Below are 21,158 nucleotides of genomic sequence, written 5' to 3' on the forward strand. Positions count from 1 at the left end.
ATTTCAGTTGGGGGGGACCTAACCTCCACTAGGGGGGTCCGGGGGCATGCTTCCCCGGGAAGATTGTTTTTTTTAAATGTTGAAGTTAAAAGCATCAATCTGGTGCACTTTGAGAGCAACATCAGGAGATCTATGGATATATCTCTCAACATCCATATGAAACAGAACTGTAAGCAGATTTATTTTTCTTTATGGATATTTTACAAATCACTCCCCTTTCAAACTGTATTCTTGTTTATTAATAACAACTTTTTTGACTGTCATATAGTATTTTATACCTGTTTACTTTATTCTCTTATGTTTCTATAACCATAATGATCATATAAAGATGTGCCTTTACCTCACTGGTTGTAGAAAAAGCTTCTTATATTCGTTAGCATAGCTAGCTAACCAGATGCTAATAACAACAAAGTTATTGACTGTACGGGGGGCCGGAGGTTCCCCACCCCTGCTCTAGATGATAGGAAAGGAGGTTTCAAACTTCCTTTCTAACCTTCTTTAGCTTAGGAACCACTGGACCTCCCTTTACGAAAGTAGGAGTAAATGCTTCCCCACAATGCCTTGCAGCCGCAGCATTTGCCGTCCCAGGGCCGGCCCTTGGCATAGGCAGTATAGGCGAATGCTAAGGGTGCATCAACCCATCAGGGGCGCCAAAAAAAAAAGAAGGAAAAAAAAGAACAAGTTAGAAATTAAAACAAATTATTTTTTAAATTTCATAACAACACAATTTCTTGATTTTGGATCAACAAATTACATCTTATACTAACATAGCTACGCCTATATTGCGTACAGCGCCCATAAACTATGGCGCACCCCCCCCCCAAAATCAAGTTGAACTGCCCTAGCCCCAGTAAAAACCAGAGGTTTATGTGAAATAGTTCTTTTTTTTAAATAATAGTTTTAGTGTGCAATTATAGGTTTTAATTTTGTATTAGTGTTAATTCAAAATAAATCAAACTCCCAAAAAACGTATACAGCTTCTGTATGCTTTTATCAACATTGGAATTTACTGTGTGCGGCCGCGGGGGGAGAGCTTTAGAGAGCTCTCTCCTGAAAGACTAAGAGGCTCTGATAACATCAGCTCAGTCAGGTAAAGACACACCTTTATATGATCATTATAGTTATAAAAAAATAAGAGAATAGATGAAAAACAGGTATAAATATGACAGTAAAAAAAAGTTGTTATTAACCTGTTAAGCCCGAGAGACCCCGGTACCGAGGCACTGCCGTAACATCTTGCAGGAAACAGTGTCTGAGGCCATGTTCATTTAATAAACTATGAATGTTTTATATCCATGTAACGGGAAGAAACTCATCTAACTGACCATTATTTTTATTTTTTCAAAATAAAACTCACAATGCTAACGCTGAGCCTCTGAATTAGCAACGAGCGAAAAATGCTAGCAGATGAATGTCAGACCTAGAGACAGCTTCACTCTCATGCAAAACTGGGTGCGCGAAGCCCACACCTTTTTGTTTTACCATGTGTGTGAGTGGGGAGATTCCCCTTCGATTATATTGGCTCTAACAGTCAGAAAGAGATGTCAATCACCAAAATCGACCAATGGGTTCCAGCGAAACGGTAAAACCCCCATTTCCACCCCAAATCACCTCAGAGGTGGAGTTTTTTTGGCTAAACCTCTCTAAAAAGGTCAAATGTCACTTGTTTTGTATCAATCTTGATACAGGGTACTTATTATATGTTGTGATAGGCTACATGCACTAGGGTCTGAGACGTACTTCCGCCTTAGCCGTAATACGGCTCGGCAGCTTCCGGTTTGCTTCCGGTCTACGTAGCAGAGCGGGAGATCGTCCACAAATGTTTTACTGTTTAAATCTATGGTTTAAATATGAGTCGACGGAAGATTTTCAAAACGGAGCATTTGCAAAGACAAGTAAATAACTACTCCGAGCACTGCTGTGTCCCACTTTGTACGGCGTCAGCTAAATTCAACAGCGTCCTAAGTTTCCATGGCTTTCCGACCTAACTCGAGCTGCGAAGACAGTGGCTGGTTAAAATACGACTCGATAACTTTACAATCTCCTCTCACTCCAAGGTCTGCAGTCGTCACTTCGCTACGGATCAACTAATAGAGCCAAAAAACCCTTGATGGCCGTAGGAGGCTTGTGAAAGGTGCTGTCCCAGTTCTGTTTGAGTGGAATCACTTCACTGCTCAAACACCGCGGGCTAGTGTTTGGGAGAGAAGGGAGCGGCCCACTGAACCAGTCTCTCGGGAGGAGCAGGAAGAGCACATCGATGTCCGTGACCATGATTATTGCTCAACCCCTGAACCAGCTTCACTGGACATGTCCTCTCAAGCTACAGAAGACAACTCCAAAACAGTGGAGGATCTGCAGAAGCAACTGCAGGAGTTAAGAGTCCAGCGAGAGTTTTGCTTACAGCGGTTTGCTGGCTCCGACAACAACATCCGATTCTATACCAGGTAATGTTTTGGCTAAATTCTATCCAAGTTTTTGAGATGGGTTAGCTTATAAAGAATCCTGTTTTCCTGCCGTTTGACTGCTGACTATTTGCATGCAGTGTTGGAATAAGTAGGCTACTCAACTTAACTGAAGTATAAGTACAAATACTATGGTTTGAAAATACTCCTGAACTGAATGTAGAATCATAAATCAAGTGTTTTCATAAGTAACTAGAAACTATGAAGGTTAACTAAATGTGGTAGAGTAAAACATACTAATACTAACAACATACTGATAATACTTTACTACAAGTGGAAATCTTCAAAACCTTACCAAAGTAAAAGTACATGTCAATATCCACTGTGTTTCTCCCAGTTGCACACTTAAGAATGAAGAGTAAAAGTAGTCATTCTGTGTAAAATGTTCCCTGTATGTTTTAGATTATTATTACTGCTGCTTTAATGTAGTTGTTACATGTTACTGCTGTATATTACTATACCTGCACCAAGTGCCTTCTTAATCAGTCTATTTGAATTGTAATGTATTATAGCAAACAAGAGGAAAGCATTAGCCCATGTGTTACAGTTAACGAGTCAATTAATGACTGACATGTGTCTTTTGTGTACAGATTCCCGAGCTATAACCACCTGATGGCCTTCTGGTTTTTGATTGAGCCTTCCATTTATAAAATGGTTCGTGTTACAAGAGCCATATCAGCTGCCAAGAGGAATGAAGAAGTGGTTACACACGCACGTCCATCAACGGTAGGCTACGTTTCTTTTAACACACAATCTAAACACAAACTGAAGGGAAAATGTTTCCCCGACTTTTCATTGCTTTCGTGTAGGCTAAAAGGCTATAGTACTCAATCCTTTTTGAATACATCAGAGAACTAAAACAACTTAATGTTTTTCCCATGGTGTGCTACACTCATGACATTAATATAGTACCCTTTTTTTGTTTTTATCTTCCAGAGACAGCTGCTTCAGCCAATTGACGAGTTCTTCCTTTTTATCTGCTTCCTGTCGGTGGGTTTGAAAGAGAGGGACCTTGCAAACCGCTTCAACGTACACCAGTCCACTGTGAGCTGCATCATTGCAACATGGACGAGTTTTCTTACAACTTTATTGGGGTCACAGTGCATCTGGCTTACACCTGCAGAAGTTCAAGCCCACCTCCCAGAGGCATTCAAAGATTTCCCAGACACACAGGTGATCCTGGATTGCACAGAGCTGAGGTGTCAAACACCATCCTCACTCCTCCTCCAAAGTGAAATGTATTCTACATACAAATCTCACTGCACCATGAAAGCCCTGGTTGGCATAGCCCCACATGGCGCAGTGACATTTGTTTCCAGTCTGTATGGTGGTTCTGTCAGCGACAAGGAGATTTTCAAACAGTCTGGAATAGCTGCGTTGTTGACTGAAAACATGGCAGTGATGGTAGATAAGGGCTTCCTGATCAGCGATTGCTGCAAATGCAAGGTGTACTGCCCACCTTTTCTGTCAAAGCAGAAGCAAATGCCAGCCTATCAGGTGAGGGAGACACAGGCCATTGCCAGACTGAGGGTTCATGTGGAGCGTGTCATCAGGAGGATAAAAGAGAACAAACTTTTTGATGGTGTCATCCTCCTGTCCCATGCCTACAACATCAATCAACTGTTTGCAGTAGCATGTATGCTGTCAAACTATCAGAACAAAGCACTGGTCAAGAAATGGGTGAAATAAGACAAGATGATGACACCTGTGCAGGTAGCTGTGATTAAGCTGGGTGAGCACACCGTAATACCGTGTTGCCTGACACACGCTAGTGTTTTGTTTGAATAAATGGTAAATAGCAAATTACAATGCGTTGATGATTTCTTACAAATGCAATGATTTACTATTCATTACAAAAAAATCACTTCACTTTATTGTCTTTTTAAATACAATTGTATATTTATTTACATATATGAAATGTGACAAACAATATATATCAAACAAAATATTGAAATCACATTTTGTTGTCATTCAGAACACATGATTGAGGGATTGCCTCTTAAAAACAATGACGGCTGAGCCAGGGTCTAGCAGCTAACTGCTTACAGAGTTAACAATGGCTACAGTGCCCACTACTTTTTTAATGACAGGTACTTCGGCATGTATGTGTAAAACAAAAAAAGTCTACTTTTTCTCTGATTGCTCTTTGCACTTCTGGATCTGTGTATATTCTTTGCACCAGGTAGTCCTCCTGTGCCCACACTACAAAGTCATACCACTGCATCCCAGATACAAGAAGTTGACCCTGTACTTGCCAGTATGGCTTTTCTTGAGCTTAGGGGAGCCACATTCCATCTGCACATATTTGCAGTCGACATAATTTGGGACATTGGGACATTTGAATTCAACAAGGCCAAATTGGGGATATTCTGTTGGGTCAAAAACAACTCCATCAGGGGAGGCACCAAGCCAGGGCGTAGAGGGGTGAATGACAAGGCCACAAGGGGAGTAGTTCACGTTTGCCAGTCTACTGTATTCAGCTGCTACTGTGGGCTCCATCTCGGCACCTCTCCTCATTTCTGCAGTCTGCCTTGTACCTTTGAGTATTCGCTCTGCAAGAGAGTTAGCAGAGCTCTCACCTCTGACGTGACAAATCTCTCTAAACCTAGAGGCAGTAACCCTGGGTTTGCGGAGCAGATGCCACTCTGAGCTAGAGCTTTGCTCATGGGTAGCCTCCTCAATTTTGTGAGACATTCCAAATCAACAGATAAGCTGTTCATATGTAGTTGCTCCTCTTCTGAGCACACAGCGGTAAATCACATGGCAAGATCACATACCCCTCTATGGGCAAGTGGGGTGTTGGTGTGTGTGTCAGTGTGAAGTGTGGTGTACCGAGACGTCAAAGCAGGCATCTGATAGGACAGAACACTGCCCTCCTGCACAATCCCGAAGGCACTTTCCACAAGGGGCTTGTCAGGTCTCATGTTCATTGTGGTCACAAGCGGTCTGTCTTCAATGCTGAATGCTGAGTATGCCTCCGTAACTCTGAACAGGCAGGGATCTGGTAATGGCCCCACCATGCCTCTGTAGAATCCACTCCTACAAAGAATGGCAAAGACAATATAGCACATTAATGTGACAATAAAGGTTAAGAATACAGCACCAGAATTATGAATTTTAAAAACACAGGAAACACAATTTCTAGCTAAAATTACCTTACTCCAGTCTGCACCATCCTATTTGGTACAGGCTTGGTGAAAACCATGGAGTTGATGGGCCCTGGCTTCACACCCTTAAGGAAAAGACTATTACTGTTCGTTGAGTCACTTTAAAACAAAAACTCTGTGAAAGATTACAAGTATTTGAACCTCATTGAAATTACCATTGTTCGCGGCTTGTGCCATTGCTGTTCCGATTCAGTACAGCTATGCACAGGTGGCACAACTGGCATGTTCAGTTCAATGTAGTGTGCTGTTTGGAACAGCAATGCTACTGTGTGATTGCACAAAACAGTTCCTGCAACACAGGAGCACTGGTTGTGCGTGAGCACCACTGGTGATGAATCACGAAGCGTTATCTAAAAAAGAGAGAAGAAATACTAGTGATTAGTAACCTCACTTGTTACTATGAGCCAGGAGGTTATTATGAGTAGAATTATTGGTTATTTTTACTGACCATTATCCTAGAAGAAGCATGTATTCCTGAATGCTTAGTGTTACCCTCTTACCCTACAATACCACAATGACTTTCTTTGGAAACTAAGATGCCTTGAAAATTGTATTAAAGCAGTTTTGACTATATATTTGAACCCCCAAACTTACACATCCATAATCAATGTAATAATATCTGACCAATCAGCTGTGATAAAGCAGGGAGAAGTAGGACACTGTTGAGATTCCCTTAAGGTAAACTAATGTTTAACTGAACTGAAAACTCAATAAACAGGGGGGAACAGTGTCAATGCTGCCTGCCTACACTCAAACTGTGTGCTGTCTCGCTCTTCCGCATTGACCTGTAGCACAAGGCTCTCACGCTGACCTGCCCTGTCAGCCTGTCTTTATTGGACACTGAATGAAGAAAAACAGAGCAACAGCGTTAGATCTATACTCACGTCAAAACATCTATGGCAACATTGCTTTACAAAAGCTGATACCATTATGCAGTGTGGCTAACAACAAGACAACCTCTAGTTGGCTAGGCTATAAGGCTATTAAACGATAGTATTTTTTAGCAAAATGGCTAATGTGTTAAAGAATTAACACCAGAAACAGTACATAGCGTTACCCAGAGCCCTATAGTAGTCTACTATAGTAGTAGTATAATAGTAGTTATACTATAGGGCTCTGGCGTTACCTAGCTTTTGACAGCTAACATTAGCGTAACCTGGAGCATAAGCTAGCTGGTTACTCCAGTTACCTTCTTACCTTCATAGTTGTGTATATATGACGCAGCATATAATTTGAAGCCTTTATCGAGTTTGCTGGCTGGGGCTTTAGTCGTCCGGCAAATCCGATGAACATCTGACATTTTTTATTTCGGTAGCTCTTGTAGGCAGCGGGTGTAGAAGGTCGTCATTTTCAAACAGGAAATTAATCAGCCGCTTTGAGTAGAATGCGGAAGTGACTGTGCATGTAGCCTATTTGGATTCCTAAAGCTTTTAGTCTACCTTACCATCATCCAAGGGTAGTTTTCACTATAAGTAAAAAATAATTTTTGGACGGACACTATAATTTACAGTTTTTTACTATGTTCAATCTGAATTTTCTTTAAAATAAAAAACATCTATATTGTTCTGACTCTTCTACATCCAACTCACAGGTTTGTCATTACTTTGAGGAAAAAGATTATTAATTTGACCCTTTTAGAAGGGAAGATATGGTCATTTGTTCTGGGAATGTCATTTTCGAGCCTGAGACCTGAAAAACAGGCTCAGGGCTAAACTGGTTAATAAACAAGAATACAGTTTGAAAGGAGAGTGATTTGTAAAATATCCATAAAGAAAAAGAAAATCTGCTTACAGTTCTGTTTCATATTTAAGTTGAGAGATGTATCCATAGATGTCTTAATATTGCTCTCAAAGTGCACCAGATTGATGCTTTTAACTTCAATATTAAGAAAAAATAATCTTCCCGGGGGAGCATGCCCCCGGACCCCCCTAGAGGATGTTAGGTCCACCCCCCACTTAAATCATGTTCACATGGATAGGATACTAAAAACATTTGCACACATCTTGTGTCCATATATTTCTGTTTTGGTGGTCATGCCACAACCGTGCACGTGCATGCATGCGCGAGTCATAGTGAGTGTCTGTATTTTGGGGGGGGGGGGGGGCGCCAGCTAAAATCTTGCCTAGGGCAGCAAATTGGTCAGGGCCGGCCCTGTGCCGTCCAACAACATTCGGATAGTCAGATAGTGAAAGTGTAGTCGGATTCTCTAAGTACCGAACTCTCTTCTTCTAAGTCCTTTTGAATTCTCCTATCCACTATTCCTTAACCCCTTAACCCTGTGACGTTTCACATAGACGTCAAGGGATAGACGTCAGGAGCTGATTTTTTTGACTATTCGACCGTAACCCTGGACTAGCAAAGACGAGCATAGGAGGGAGAAAGGACATGAAGAGACAAGGTAGCATGGACATGGAAAGACGACAAACAGACATGAACAGACATGGAGCACAGGGGAAGACAAGAGTAAATACACAGAAGGGTAATCACAGGACAAGACACAGCTGGGCAGGGGAGACAGAAACACAAGGGCAACAGGTGAACACAATCAGACAATCAGACACAGGAGGGAAAATAAAGACAGGGAGGCAAACACAGGAAGTAGAACCAGACAAGACACAAGGAGGAAAACATTTCAAAATAAAAGGTGGAAAATTCAAACAACATAAAACCAAACCATGACAGTCTCGTAACGGTCCATTGTGAGTCCACCAATGTTATATGAGTAACCTGTTGAATCTGTGGAGCACTCTTTAAATGTTTGATCAGGTTTTATGCAAATACAGCTGGCTAGGGAAAGTGAAAGATAATTTTGTTTTCAAATGACTAAGGGGACTGTCATTTTCATTGGTACAATAATAGACACTGTCTATCATAAAGAGGTGCAGTGATGACATATTTTGTTGGACAACCCGAAAGTTAGAATCGCAAGGGCTCCCTCGACAAGAAGCAATGGGATTTTACCATAGGATTTTGCCTGATTGTAGAAAATAGTTGCCAAACACTCATTAACAATACTTAACCTCCTTTGTTTACCAGGATTATCTCTATATATTAACAGTACTTTTAGATTTCTAAAGCGTAAATGCAATCGCCAGAAGTAAAAATCTAACGTTAGGCTATAAAGAACAGCATCATGGTCGAATGGCTGTGCTAAGCTAAAGGTGGTTGAATTTCAGCAGTCTCATTTAGCCACTTAGCATCTCCTGTTTTGATGACACACTTCATGGAATTCAAAAGTGGTGTAATTACTCTCTTATTTTTTTTTGTGAAGCAAAACTAGAAAATCTCTTACCCCTCGATTCCACCGGGTACGTCTGCGTCGCGTTACGGCGTTCGTCAATGGGTGCTATTCCACCAGACGCGCCGCGTTACGGCTCAGAAGCGTCCCAGAAGCGTCTCTGCGCTGGGTTCTGCTAAAAATAAGATGCAAGTCTATTTTTGACGCAACGCGAGGTGTTGCATAGCGCCGGGCAGGAAGTGGACCGGTCAGAGCATCCAGTCAATCCCCAAAATAAACTAATTTTGCAGACCCTATCCCTCCGTAATCTTTCAAGTAGGAGGAGGAATGCCAGCATTCTCCTCCGGTTTACAGGCACTGTGTAAATTATATAGAATAATTATGATGATGAATTCATTTTTTTAAATAAAATACAGCAACACATCTTTGATTCATGTCGTTTATAACTGGAATATTACAATTATTATTAACTTTGTCTGCACAAAGTAGCCTGTCCAGGAAATATGCCCAAATCAACAAAAACTGCGAGCCGGCACGCAAGACGCTCCGCTTCTGAAACGCGCCCGGTAGGGTATGACGGCGGAGGAGGCCGGACCAAATTTCTTACATAATGTTACGTGCCGCAATTGGTGCTTGTGTGTGTGTGCTTTTGTGTGGGTGTCTCTCTCTCTCCCTCTGTTTGTCTCCAGGTGCAGCCTCTCCCCAGGTGCTCCCAATCCCAATCAGCGCCCCCATAAAGGACCTGAGGAAGGCTGCAGTCGTTCTCCCCTTCTCCTCTGGCTGCATGTGTGTTACGTGCTGTAGGGTAGTGTCTCTGTGTGAGGCCTAGTTGAACCTGTGTTCTGCTAATTATTAGGAGATGTGCTCCAGTGTGTCTTTGTGTATTTTATGTTAGTCACTTTCTTTTGAAAGGAAGTTGTCCTTAGTTAAGTTTGTTTTGCAATTTGGCTGGTGAGACTCTTTACTTTTGTATTAATTAAAACCTCACTTTGTGGCTTCAGCCTTCAGTTTCCTCTCCTTTTTCTCTCGGCCGGTTATTTTGTGTGTTGTTACTTCCCTTTGTACCCCTAGATTTAGAAGGGAACGTAACATGGGGCTCGTCCAATCTTTCAGAAAAAGAGTGAGTATTTGTTTGTGGTTTAGTGTTATTGTGTTTGGTAGCAGTGACTTCCTCAGTTTAGATAGGGGAGTGTCTAGCTGGGCTGAATCAGTCTTTCCTTCGGGCACTCATTTTTTATTTTGCCTTTTATATTTTCGGGGTAATCCTGGGTGGGGATTTATTCCCTGTTGGGGGCAGGCGTTTCAGGGTTTCGGCCGCTGATGTTTGCCTTTAAAATTGCCTCGAGCCCAGCACGCTCCAGAAGATAGGTAGGTAAGTTGTGGTAGGCAGGATCTGGGCTTGTTATTAGAAAGAGTCGATGTTTATGTAGCCTCAGATATTTTGCCTGTTGTTGAGTGAGGTGATTTAAGTGTGAGTGTTGAAAATTAGTTGGTGTGTTTAGTATGGCCTCCCTTGTGTGGAGTGAGTCCTCTCATACTGGTTCTAAATTAGATGCCAGGTTGAAAGTGAGGTTAGCTCGTCTACAGTGGGAGAAGGAGGAGCGTGAGCGAGAGTTTCAGCTCAGGAGGGAGCTGGAGATCAGGAAGTTGGATGCAGACACAGCTTTCAGGATGCGTCAGCTAGAGCTGCAGACAGGTTCAGTTGGTACCTCTTCGGGTACACAACCAGTGTCAGGTTCTGCTGCTGCTTTTGATGTTGGTAGCAACATTCAGCTGGTCCCTGTCTTTCGTGAGTCAGAAGTGGAGATTTGTTTTGGTGCATTTGAGCGCATTGCTGCTGCTCTGCGCTGGCCAGAAGACGTGTGGGCCATACTTGTACAGATGAGTTTGCACTTACACATAAAAGTGTTTTTTTCCAGCGTGATCCCCTTCATCAAGAGCGTGATTCCCCATCAGCGAGACTTTTACCATAGAGCTCGTGACAAATACGTTCCCCGTGACAGTTTTCCAGTTTCAGGTCCCAAGCCAGAAAAGCCTTGTTTTTTTTGTCATAACCCTGGTCATTTGATAGCAGACTGTGCAGCTTGGAAGCGAAAGCAGGCCGCCACTATGGCGGATGAGGAAGGGCTTGTGCTATCACCAGAGTTGGGTGTAACGCGTTACAAAGTAATGCGTTACTGTAGTAATATTACTTTTGTCGGTAACGGAGTAGTGTAACGCGCTACTTTTATAATTCAGTAATCACACTACAGTTACTAACATTGCCCCGACACGCGTTACTTCATTACTTACTAAAATAAGTCATAATCACACCTCAACAAACACCTGCAAAGAACACATGCTAAGGTGAAGCTAACGCACAGCTATTTGTTGTTTGTAAACTTTATATCACGTATTCTGTTCTTCTTCTCTGTTTTCCGGTTGTTGCCTGTTTTGAATGACGAATACACACTACCGCCGCCTGCTGGTAAGTAGAGTTATTGCCACTCACGCATGCGCAGTTCGTACGTGCTCGGCTGAAGTCTTTGCGGTGTCTGGTTCCAGTGCAACACATGGCCAACACGCAGGAGAACACGCCGACGCAACAGCGTGAGCAGAGATAGACTGCGCAAAATATACAGATAGCAGGAGACAGAGGACAGCCAGGAAAACATTCAGGATCTGGTTCAGTCAATGGAAACTGAACTAAAGAGAACATTTGAAACTTTAGCAGTCTGCGTGATCTGCCTGCAGGGAGGGGCGGGCCGGCCGTGCGAGTAAAGTAACGAGTAAAGTAACGAGTTACTTTATGTAGAGAGTAACGAAGTAGTGTAATATATTACTTTTTTTTAAAGTAATATGTAATATATTACTTTTTTTTAGTAACGACCCCATCTCTGGCTATCACACAGTGGTGTTTTGGCTCAGAGCGATTCTCCTCATCGTTTTGGTTTCCGGAAAGCTCGTAACAGGCGTGCCACACATGCTCATTCAGCTTCTCTTCCAGGACCCAAGAAAAAGAGATTGTGTTTCTTTTGTCTTGATCCTGGTCATCTAGAGGCAGAGTGTGTAGCTCGGAAGAAGCAGGTGGCAGCTGCTCTGGAAAAGCCAAAAGACCGGCACCCGGTTGCGATGCGACAGAGTGGTGAGTTGCAGTTAAGTTCTGCGTCCGTCTGTGACAGTACTGTGGATGTTCCCGTCTCTGAAGCGGTGGGTGTGGACCTAGCTCAGAGCGATGTGGACCTGTGTTGTGTGTGTTCCATATGTTGTGTGTGTTCCATGTGTTGTGTGTGTTCCATGTGTTGCTCCGGTGTTGGCTGCTGGTGAGCAGTATAAGGTGTGTTTTATGGGGGGGGGTGTTACGTGCCGCAGTTGGTGCTTGTGTGTGTGTGCTTTTGTGTGGGTGTCTCTCTCTCTCCCTCTGTTTGTCTCCAGGTGCAGCCTCTCCCCAGGTGCTCCCAATCCCCAATCAGCGCCCCCATAAAGGACCTGAGGAAGGCTGCAGTCGTTCTCCCCTTCTCCTCTGGCTGCATGTGTGTTACGTGCTGTAGGGTAGTGTCTCTGTGTGAGGCCTAGTTGAACCTGTGTTCTGCTAATTGTTAGGAGATGTGCTCCAGTGTGTCTTTGTGTATTTTATGTTAGTCACTTTCTTTTGAAAGGAAGTTGTGTTACTTTTGTATTAATTAAAACCTCACTTTGTGGCTTCAGCCTTCAGTTTCCTCTCCTTTTTCTCTCGGCCGGTTATTTTGTGTGTTGTTACTTCCCTTTGTACCCCTAGATTTAGAAGAGAACGTAACACATAACCATAGACAAATTGCAATTTTGCTTCTATTTCAGCTTGGTCATTTTTTATATATTAAAGTGTTGGGGTGACTGACTCATATTGCATGTCTATGAATGCAGATTAAACCTTTAAAAGGTTAATGAACTAAATCAACACATCATGGACTGCCTCACATGCCTAATATTTAATAGGAAAAAACCTGTGAAAAACATGAATGACCCTGATGGTTTTTAACATTTCAAGAACACATTTTTCCTGCTGAGCAAACACACTCCCTGCACTAAACACATGCCTGTTGCTGCTTCCTAGTACTAAAATATATATATATATATTCTTTAATAAGAATTTGAAAGCGAGGATCTTAAATAGAAATATTTAAGATCCTCGCTTACAAATTCAAAGCAACACGATAATTCATTTGTAGGGTTGTGTGGGGAGTTGTGTTTGAGTTCACCCTATGAATGTTAATCCAATATTCCCTCTCTTTTAGCTCTGTTTTTAGTCTCTGCCAACTATCGGTCTCATTTGGTGTTGAATGCTCCACTATGTTCACTAGCTTTTCAAGAATCCGCTGCTGTTGCCCCAAACGACACAATGAGAGTGGTCAGAGTGAAACACAACAGTAGTAGTTGCAGCCAGACAACTAAACTCACTTTAAAGCTGAGGGACACAAAGATGGCATCATGTTTTACAGAGAGACACATTTCAGAAACACATACAAACTTGAGTCTGTCTTTGTGTTTGGTGAGGAAGGAACAAGAAGAAAGCTCATTAAGTGTCGTGGCCCCTAAGAACCCACAGAGTTTTGGTGGCATCAGCAGAAACTACAGGGAGGATGGCGGCAGACGCACTCGCTTGTTATTCGTAAATTAAAGCAAATGAAAAGAGTGTTCCTCATCCTACCAGATCAGGTTACGTCACATCAGAGAGGCCTTCATCACTTCTTCGTCCCCCCTGGCTCTGTCCTCCTCCTACACTGCCCTCCCGTCCTGCAGCAGGAATATGGTGCGATGGGTCTTCCAGTGCACATGTTATCACTGTAACTCCCCTGCGTGTTTGATCCAGTCTAAATATTTTTGCAGAAAGCATTGAAGGGTCTGACTGTCAGAATTACAGGCAAGGAAGGGGGTTGGGTGGCACACAGAGGGTGCTACACACTTCAAAACTAACCTTGATACCTGTAGAGTTTGCTGAGTCAGCATTTGCTCTAAACTCCATCATGGAGATCATTGATATCAGCCTAAATCATACCTTGTTGTGAAGTTGAAGCCTAGCCCAGTGTATGGTGGCCGATTAGTGCAAATGTGTAACAACAGCCCAAAACATTTGTATTTGGAGAAAACGTATTGCTTACTTTTAGGAAACCCTGCGCATGTTTAGTCAAGTCGGTGAATGTTTTCTAAATGATGAAGATCAAGTTGGTGAAGATGTTTCTTCATTGGCAAACTATTTATATTGAAACTCTTAGCTTATAAATATTAATAATAATGTTTTACTATTATGTTACTTGTTGAAATGCAATCCAAGTAAATCACTTTATTTTGATTGAATGGATTTTGTTCCAACAAGCAAACGTCCACATAATATTTTTCTACAATTTCTAAGTGTGAAAAAATTACCGGAGTTTGCCAATCCAAAAAAAAAAACCCTCTGGGAATTGCCCTCCATGGGCTACACCGATGAGTAAATAGATTTCCAGACTTTGTTGTGAAGAAAACTGTGATGCTCCTCTCGCTCCCAGAAAAGAAACTTAAAATAACGAGACTAATGGAGTCTCTGAAAAGGTTCAAATGGGTACTTTAATTAAGTAACGTGGTAATAGAACAAGCAGAAGGTAATGAAGAGACAAAAGCCGGCGTTGTCCCTGGTGTGGCTGCAGCGAAGGAAAGCGCAAGCTGTGCTCAGCCGTCCCCTTTTATCGTCTTCCGTGCTGTGAAGGAGGGGGCCGGCCACCTCAGTCTTCAATGTCCAACATCGCGTTAAACAGAGGATTTCGACATGTTACATTCATTGCTTACTTCCACACGCTTTTTCTCCTCCTTATCTCTCTCATAACTTTTTATTTAATGACTTTAAACGGCTGTAATAGTTATTTTTAGAAATACTGGAAGTACTTTACGGCAGTTATCATTTACAGTAGCCCCGGAATTCGTCATATGCTACCCACGTCTGTAAACAAAACTAATTAAAATAAACTGTACCTTCATTTAATATTCAGCAATAATAATATCTCGACGTCTATAGATGTAGTGTTAAAATCAGTAGGTTTTGGTGTGCAACACTCTGTGTCATTTCTAGTAATATTAGCCACATGCTAAATGCTAACCGGAGATGAAGGATTTTCAGAATAAAAGCTTGGCATTAAGATTGTGCGAGAACTTCCGTTTTTTTCAGAATAAAACCGCTTTTAAACTGACGGTATGTTTAAATTAAATTATGTCATAAAACATTGATTTGAATTTCTAACAGTTGATAGATTATTTTAGATATCTGACACAGCTAACGATTCAGCTTTCAGCGCATTTTACAACTTTTAGACCCTAATGATTTAAATGAGGGCTATGTTTGATCTGTATGTCTTATATGTCTTAAATGATAGGATGAATTGGAAATGGGGGACCCTGATGTAAACAAGACGAAAGTCTTTCTCTGGTCTGCATCCCCTTAACAATTGTATGTTTTGAGCTGTACTGTACTGTACCCAATATACAAGCTGTTAATAAACTTTTCAATCAATCAATCTATAAAAGTGTTAGTGTTAGTTGATTTAGCTAACAAAATGTATCCTTTAATTTACAGACATCTCTTTCCCAATTTAAGTCAATAGGAAAACGTTTTTTTGGGCCCAATGACGTCGTGTTTGGCCACAACGAAAATGTGCTTCAACTTCCGCCGGACAAATGATAAAAATGCTTTGCAGTCCTGCACAAAGCGAGGTATCTTGTCACCCTAGTGACCGTACATCAGCCAGCTACATGCTGAGTAGTGGAAACCTCAAGTGCTAGCTGGGTTAGTTTAACTCCCCTCTCTTCCTTCTCTTCCTTAGCGGTCAGTCCCCCCTCATTGGTGTTTGACCCGCAGGTGTTGGAGCCCTGGCTGCGTTGCTAGAAGATGCCATGGGCACATTCACATAAAAGTCTGGTGCACTGCATTCAGTCCCAGTGCTTCCTAAGGATAAGAGTATCTCTGTCTTATGCCATATCTTCTCCAGTAAAAAACAAACTAAAAAAGACAACAAGAAAATGATTAAACCAAAAAGGAAGCAAAGTTCATGGGAGCTAGGCAACTGCTCTACATGGGCCACCGTTGCCATAACTTATCAGAAGTTTTGAACACAGTTTGTACAGTATATCTGACATGTACCATAGACAGTCTGGGGATACAGAAGACTGAATACTGGAAGTTGGCGCAGTATCAGACATTTGAGAGACACAACAAAGTAAAGAGCATATTATTGAAGATAAAAGTCCTGGAGAAGGATCTAGAAAAAAAAAGTCCTGGGACCAACATTGAGGGAAGAATAAAATGTTCCATTATACAGGTCAAGGAGTGGTGGCCAGCAACACATACAGTGTACACTCTACTGCCTTCTCATGACCCATTCTGTATGTTCATTCATTAACTGACATTGCATACAATGAGTCACATGCCTTCTGTTAAGCTTCATTACTCTTCCAGACATAAGAGACTGCAGGTGAATTAAGTGGTGTGTACAAGGACACAGTGTGTATTATTTCTTCAGAGGCCTTCAGAGGTTGTACCTCAAGAAACCGTAGATGGAAAATCACAGACATACTTGACATATGGAAATGTGTCTTTGTTCAGTTTTACTTGTTTAATTCCTAAGATTGACACAACCCATAAATTAAATTAGGAAAGTTAAACATGGCTAAATTGAAAATATCTAGAATGTTTTTGATATAAGGTCAAAGGATAAGGGTCTTCGAACAGAAGGTGAGAAAATAACTACAACTCCCAAGGTGCATTTTGGTTAATCATTTCCTATCACAGTGAGGATAGCGAGAACTATCACAGCAATTTACTATCAAAGCCCCATTGTGCTTTTTGGGGTTTTCCCTTTCCTGTAGTGTGTTATATAGTTTTTGCAACAAGTCCTCCAACTCATACGACCAAATAGGTCGATTGTTCACCAGCTTATTACGACTTATAATCACGTTTTAAAGTTATCGACCTCTAGTGCTCCCGTTGACTGCAAACGCTCCGGTGGGTCGTATATTCACAAATAACCCTCTCTGGAAAATCCTAAATTGTAGGATAGTTTGGCCATTAAAATGCTTTTTGATTACATTTTTTTTGTACTTTTAGAATTTACGTCCAGTGGATGTGTAGGATCTATAGTTTGATAGATATTACGAAGATTATTTGAGGACTTGCCAGGAGAACGTGTATATACTACGTCTTTCCCCCTATTCATTTCTATTGACGGCAGCGTCCATGTAAAGTTAGCGTCAACCCTCACGGGGTGGAAACAGTATTTCCGGTCTCGAAGTTTTCATAATAAAACCGTATTCCCCTCACTGTCAAATAATTTTACAGTGATATCTGCAGTACTCATCCACTAAAAAACATCATTATCCTTGTTAATTACACAACATTAATTGGTTTAAATTGTGTACAATGCTTTTGTGTTTTTCCCCTTCGATTCTGAGAGACACATTTTTTTTTTCGGAGGTTTTGATAGGCTAAAACATCTAACTACCCATAATCCTCAGCTATCGTTCAAGCTCAGTGATTGGATGTGTTAGCCGCAATGCACGTTGGGATATGGTGTTTATGTGATATGAAATCCAAAAATAACTTTTCTCTTTGAAAGTCATCACATAACGGCATTGTAATATACGGTTCAGCTGCTTTAAATATTACACATCTGCCGTAGTTATTTATTTATAGAGCCCTGATGAGAAGACTTCTAGACAAACTGGAAGAACTTCCACCGAAACTGAATACGTGACGTGGATCATAAATATATCAGCAATTAAACAACATGTTCAATTTATTTTCACACAATACGTATCCTTGTAGTATCAACACTAATTCGGCTGACTTTTATATTTGATCCAAATGGTAGATAGGCTATATTTACACAATAACGGTGCACATCTGATATAAAATGACTTGTAGTTTTTAATTATATTACTGATTTTCTTTGAATATAAGAATGTAAATACTGAGTTGAGAGAATAGTCAGGGGTTTTGGGTGATGGGAGACATATCTATGGAATCACAATTTTAATAGTTTACTGCTAAATGACGGATATACCTTTCTGTCTGTGATGTTTTACAAATCAGATATTAATGTGTAGTACTACAATATGTGAAATAATATAGCAATATCCTGTAAAATTATGTGAAAACATGAATAAAACTACACATCTTCAGATGTTATACATAAATAAGTGTCCTACACTAATAATACAAAGTTATTATGGCATTGTATGATGTGTGTTATTTGTAACATCTTCAGAAACTACCTTTCCAACTCCTCACCAGTTCACTGTTACAGGTCTATACAGGTTCATGGTACAATGCATAAGCTTCAAATCGAGACACTGAAACTGTATTTTTCTTTAGCGTTCTGTTTTAATTTCACAATAAAGTTAATAGTAATATTATGTTTGATATTATTCTGTTCTATTAACTAGACCACTGAAACCAGAAAATATGGTCTTAAATATGTTAAGACCATATTTTCTGTCGGTTTGGTGTTACAAATATCAAGACAATATATGTGTGGATAACAAAATAGATCCATTATAAACTAAACTGGAAACTTATACTGGAAAGTATAATTTATTGTGTTAACTCTGTCAACTTGAACGTTTTTTTAACCCGCACCACCTAGTGCGGGAGTGGCCAACCCGCGGCTCTCGAGCCGCATGCTGCTCTTTGCCCAGTCTCATGCGGCTCCTCAGTTCATATCGAATTTTAATTGTGTTTTTTTTTTTGTTGCGCAAATGTATCCCAGTTCACAAAGGGTTAACAACACACAAGTTCCAGCCCAATCGTTACGCAGAGTTTTCAACAAATAAGTGCTTTAGCCAATCAGAATGCAGATCCTGCAATACTGGAGGCGGGCTTTACTGCACTCGCGATGTGACAGTGAAGGGAGAGATCTGCTTCCGATCGGCAGAAATATAACTCAGATAAAACCGTAATAACTCAATATAATGTTGTCAAATCAAAATGGTAACAATTTTCAGTGGTATATGTGTATGTGAGAAGGCCTGCTCCCGGAAAGCTGGCTACTGACACAGAAGGGCTCCCGAATTTGATGATTCGCGGTAAAGAAATAAACAAGAGAGAAAGTGCATCTGTCAGGAGAGCTTCTGTCAGTCAGAGGGTTAGGTAAAAGTTGAGATGTCATGTGAGGAAAATTAACAAAAATACACTTTATTTATTTACATTTATTTGTAAATAACTGTCATGATTCCGTGTGTGAGATACAGACAGGGAGAAAAAAGTCCAGGGACATTTTTATTAAATTATTAACAAAGATCGCAAATGTGCCCTTTCGTGCATTTGAGCCCCTTCCACATCCTCTGCACATCTCAAGAAACAACATGCATATTAAGATAACAACTTTTTTCAAATGTTTTTGACTGAGAGTTTGTGTGTGAGACACAATATTAATGGTTGACTATAACTGGCCTCTGGTCTTAATACTGGTAGGAGAGGTTTAAGTCAATTTCTGTCAATATCATGGACTGTGACATTTATAGGAAATCTGGCTGAGCGGAGGTATGGGTTTCTTTATGTGTGTCTATGGGAGGGTGTGTCTTTGAGTGTGTGTGTGTGTGTGTGTGTGTGTGTGTGTGTGTGTGTGTGTGTGTCAATTATTGTTCATTTTTAGATTTTCATTTTGTATGTGTGAGAGATAGAGAGGGGCACATAGAGGAAGAGAGTGAGGGAGCACACAGAAGGGTTAGAGCAAAAGAGAGAAGGAGAGAGAGAGGTCGGGGGACATAGCCTACACCCAGCAGTAACACAGTAAATGATTGGCTCTTTACCTCTGATTGGTTGGCCACCCCTGACCTAGTGGTTAAAGAACGTTATTTAATTGTTTTGTTGAATATGTTATATTTGATGAAACAACTAAAATATTAAGAGTACATACAAAATAGGGGGGAAGTAGAAGGTCAATGATAGAAATCTAGAACAGAAAATATCAAGAAGATACTGTAAGTGATCTCTACAATAAAACAGTTTAGTGCAGGACGTCCAAAGATATTAATAGGAGGATGTGCAAAACAGACAAACTAATAAGGCTTTATTTAAACATTAAAGAATATTTTAAGTTACGGTCTTCTTTTGAATAAGAAAAAAGCTTTGGGGGTATCTACAGATAAATATTAAGTCTGACAAAGTAGGCTACTTAACGTCTAATATATTGCATAGTTTATTTTGGCACTTGACAATCACCTTCCCTGAATTTTACTCAGGTGTAACTCAAATTCAAATTCAAAACCTTTATTTATCCAGGTAAAATCCCATTGAGATCAATGATCTCTTTTTCAAGGGAGACCTGCAGCAGTAGGTTCCACAAGAAGACATAAACAACAGAACAACAAAAGGACATCATACATAACTAACACAACACAACTAAAGTCTGATGTAAGGGTTGTATATATTTCACATCATTTATCAGAATATTCAAAGTAACTAAAATAAATGTAGTCGAGTAAAAATACCAGATTAACCTCTAAATTGTAGTGGAGTAGAATTACAAATTAGCAATACATTGCATGTTTTACATGCTGCTGTAACAAAAACATTTCCCAATTTGGGATCAATAAAGTATATCTTATCTTATCTTAAAGTGGACCTATCATGCTATATTTGAATAATATATTGTAGGGCCATACCTATATAAAACATGTCTGTGAAGTTTCTTTTTCAAAATACCAAACAGATCATGCATTTTAGCCATGCCTCATTTCGCTCTATTTGCTCTTTTCCAGCCTTGTTTTTGCAAGGGCTGATTCTGTGGCAAATGAGCTGCAGCTGACCACGCCCTACTGCAAAGGAGGGGGGCGAGGCACGAGCGTCATCTTACCATGCTGTTACCATGCCACGCAACCTCTCATTCCCCTGATAGGTGGAGAGTTGCCCATATATAGCGGAGCACCCCGTTTCTGACGTCAGAACAATTTCAAATCTGTATCAGTCTGGATCAGATCCGTTAAAGCCCCGTTTTTAGAGATTTGGATAAGGAGAAAAGAGAGAGGGTTGTGTTTTCTGACACTTGGTGAGTTCCCTGACACACCGTGGACACATATTCATGTATAAAAGACGTACAAAAGTGCATTTTGCGTGATAGGTCCCCTTTAAGATGATCGATGGCTACTGCCATATTTTCAAAATGTGCCTTGACAAGTGCATTTATTAATGCTGCCCTGGACACAAGCAATTTTCACCCATTTATTAATTATATGTTTTAAATTTGATAACACCAATGTGTTTCCTATCCCCTAAACCTCCAGGGATGTACAGTTTAATACTGACAACTT

General features: G+C 40.8%; 1 protein-coding gene across 1 annotated transcript; it reads left to right on the top strand.

Annotated features, from left to right (window-relative positions):
• The first annotated feature begins 2,163 nt into the window (after positions 1-2,163).
• LOC117532929 lies at positions 2,164-4,224 on the top strand. Its single transcript, XM_034196531.1, has 3 exons — positions 2,164-2,444; positions 3,053-3,188; positions 3,399-4,224. The coding sequence occupies exons 1-3, from the start codon at positions 2,308-2,310 to the stop codon at positions 4,149-4,151; spliced, it is 1,026 nt and encodes a 341-aa protein (XP_034052422.1). The 5' UTR covers positions 2,164-2,307; the 3' UTR covers positions 4,152-4,224.
• The last annotated feature ends 16,934 nt before the right edge of the window (positions 4,225-21,158 follow it).

This window comes from Gymnodraco acuticeps, unplaced genomic scaffold (genome assembly GCF_902827175.1).
Source record: "Gymnodraco acuticeps unplaced genomic scaffold, fGymAcu1.1, whole genome shotgun sequence".
NCBI classification, from domain to species: Eukaryota; Metazoa; Chordata; class Actinopteri; order Perciformes; family Bathydraconidae; genus Gymnodraco; species Gymnodraco acuticeps.

Excerpts from the sequence above, each read along its gene's own strand:
- LOC117532929 (XM_034196531.1), top strand. The coding sequence starts at position 2,308 with ATGTCCTCTCAAGCTACAGAAGACAACTCCAAAACAGTGGAGGATCTG. Across the intron at positions 2,445-3,052 it reads AACATCCGATTCTATACCAG|ATTCCCGAGCTATAACCACC; the intron begins GTAATGTTTTGG and ends TTTTGTGTACAG. Across the intron at positions 3,189-3,398 it reads CACACGCACGTCCATCAACG|AGACAGCTGCTTCAGCCAAT; the intron begins GTAGGCTACGTT and ends TTTATCTTCCAG.